The 1,846-nt window shown below is 42.8% G+C and overlaps 1 protein-coding gene across 1 annotated transcript in view; it reads left to right on the top strand.

Annotated features, from left to right (window-relative positions):
* The first annotated feature begins 1,259 nt into the window (after positions 1–1,259).
* GUCA1B (guanylate cyclase activator 1B (retina)) overlaps positions 1,260–1,846 on the top strand; it is a 6,047-nt gene continuing 5,460 nt past the window's right edge. Inside the window, exon 1 of the mRNA XM_009076170.1 lies at positions 1,260–1,463. Coding sequence (XP_009074418.1) covers positions 1,260–1,463 — 204 coding nt within the window. The remainder of the gene's footprint in view (positions 1,464–1,846) is intronic.

The following is a 1,846-nucleotide window of genomic DNA, read 5'->3' as shown; positions in this document are numbered from 1 at the left end:
AACCAACAGAAAAAAAAAAAAGGGTTCCTAAAAAGTGAACAGCTTAAACCCCTTCTGGGCCTTAGCATTAGTATAAGAGAGTCTATTGTTTCCTATTAATGCTGCTCCAATCCTCTTACTCAAGATACCAGGTTGGCTTGGGCACATTTATAGCTACAGGTCATTCTTTGCTGCTGACACAGATAATGGTTGGATTCAGAACACCAGGTAAGATAGGGATAAAAGCTGGTGTGGCTCCTGGAAGAAAAGGAATGAGTTGGGTGTAGAGAGAAGGATTGGAGCTGTGGGTGCTGCTGAACAGGCAGAGGTCAGGGTAGAGCTGTGTGTTGTATCTGTAATCAGAGCAGTCAGCAATGCTCTGTGGGAAGGGTAAGCAGGAGGAATGTTTCAATGGATAAAGGCTCTAAAGAGGGAAGAGGAATAAGGAGAACTCTGTGCTTTAAAAAAAATAGGTAAATCAACTGCTGCTGCTCATTTTGACTGAAATTTTCAGAAGTGAATTGTGAAAATGTGAGGAATATGTGTATCTCTGTGCATTTACCAGTTCTCTCAGCCATTCTGCGTAGAGTAGTAGACATTCAATTAATGCATTAGCAGGTTTTTTCAGGGAAGGGCTTCTTTTTTCAGGATTTCCTCTCTGTAATTGTTGTTTGTTCCTATGCCACATCTCCCTAAAGCATTGAGCAAACCACACAAGCAAGTGATACAAACCAGTGCTAAAAAAATTAAAGTTACTTCCCTTACTATTCTTTTTTTTCCCCCCCTGGAAACCTGCAGCAAAGCCAGTGGGGCTGTACGTCATGTGGAAAGGGAACCTCAGCTCCCAACTTCTGTGACATGAAGGTATTAAAGTGTAGAAAGACCCTGAGCCTCTGGAGTTTGTTTCTAAACAGGGCACAGCTCAGAACATCTGAAGGTCTCTGGGGCTCATAGGTGGGAATCTCCTAATGATCTTAGTTATTTAGAGACATGCTTGACCCAAGTCTGTTCTAGTGCAGAGGAGCAGCTCTGAGACCTCCCAGTGAGCACAAGGAACTGCTGCAGTGAGAACTGAGGAGAGGAAGGAGAAAATAAAATACGGCAAAACAAAAAAAAAAAAAAAGTGCAAGAACCACAAGAAACAACATTAACATCAAATAAAGGCACAAAACAGCAAGAAGAAAACGAGCGAAGAGCAACGAAAGGACGTCGCAAGCAAAGGACTTTGGCAGAGTTTTCCTTCTTTTCCTTCTGTTTTCAGTCTTGATTGAAAGAGCAAAATGGGACAGCAGTTTACCAATACTGAAGGGGAGCAAGGAGAGATTGATGTTGCAGAACTGCAGGAGTGGTATAAGAAGTTTGTGGTTGAATGTCCCAGTGGGACTCTCTTCATGCATGAATTCAAGAGGTTCTTTGGGGTCCAGGACAACCAGGAAGCTGCAGAGTATGTGGAAAACATGTTCAGAGCTTTTGATAAGAATGGGGTAAGTGGTGAGGAGTTTTTACAGTTATTTGTCGAATAATTTGCAGATCTGCTGTAATCTGGAGGTGTTTTGATGCAGTGCTCACCCTCCATATGATAGCACTAGGGGAAGGCTGATGGACCTGCTAGGGCAGGAGAAGGAGCACAGGTTGCTTTGCTGTGTATGGACTGGTATGGGTTTCTCTTCTCATAAATCTCTACCCAAATTGAGGTCAGAATGACCCCTAAAGGGACTAAGGAGGGATTAAAAGGTTTGAAATTTAGGCTGCCACATTTGGAGACAGTATTGTTGAAAGATCCTCAAACAGCCAAGGTTCCTACATGGAAAAAAATGATGAGTTGTGATAGAGGAGGAATTGCAGTGGATCAAAGTCCTAAGGATTG

The sequence above is a fragment of the Acanthisitta chloris genome, unplaced genomic scaffold, assembly GCF_000695815.1.
Source record: "Acanthisitta chloris isolate BGI_N310 unplaced genomic scaffold, ASM69581v1 scaffold7716, whole genome shotgun sequence".
Classification (NCBI taxonomy): Eukaryota; Metazoa; Chordata; class Aves; order Passeriformes; family Acanthisittidae; genus Acanthisitta; species Acanthisitta chloris.
Note: the sequence above shows the minus strand (reverse complement) of the source record. Positions and strands in the feature narration are given on the sequence as shown.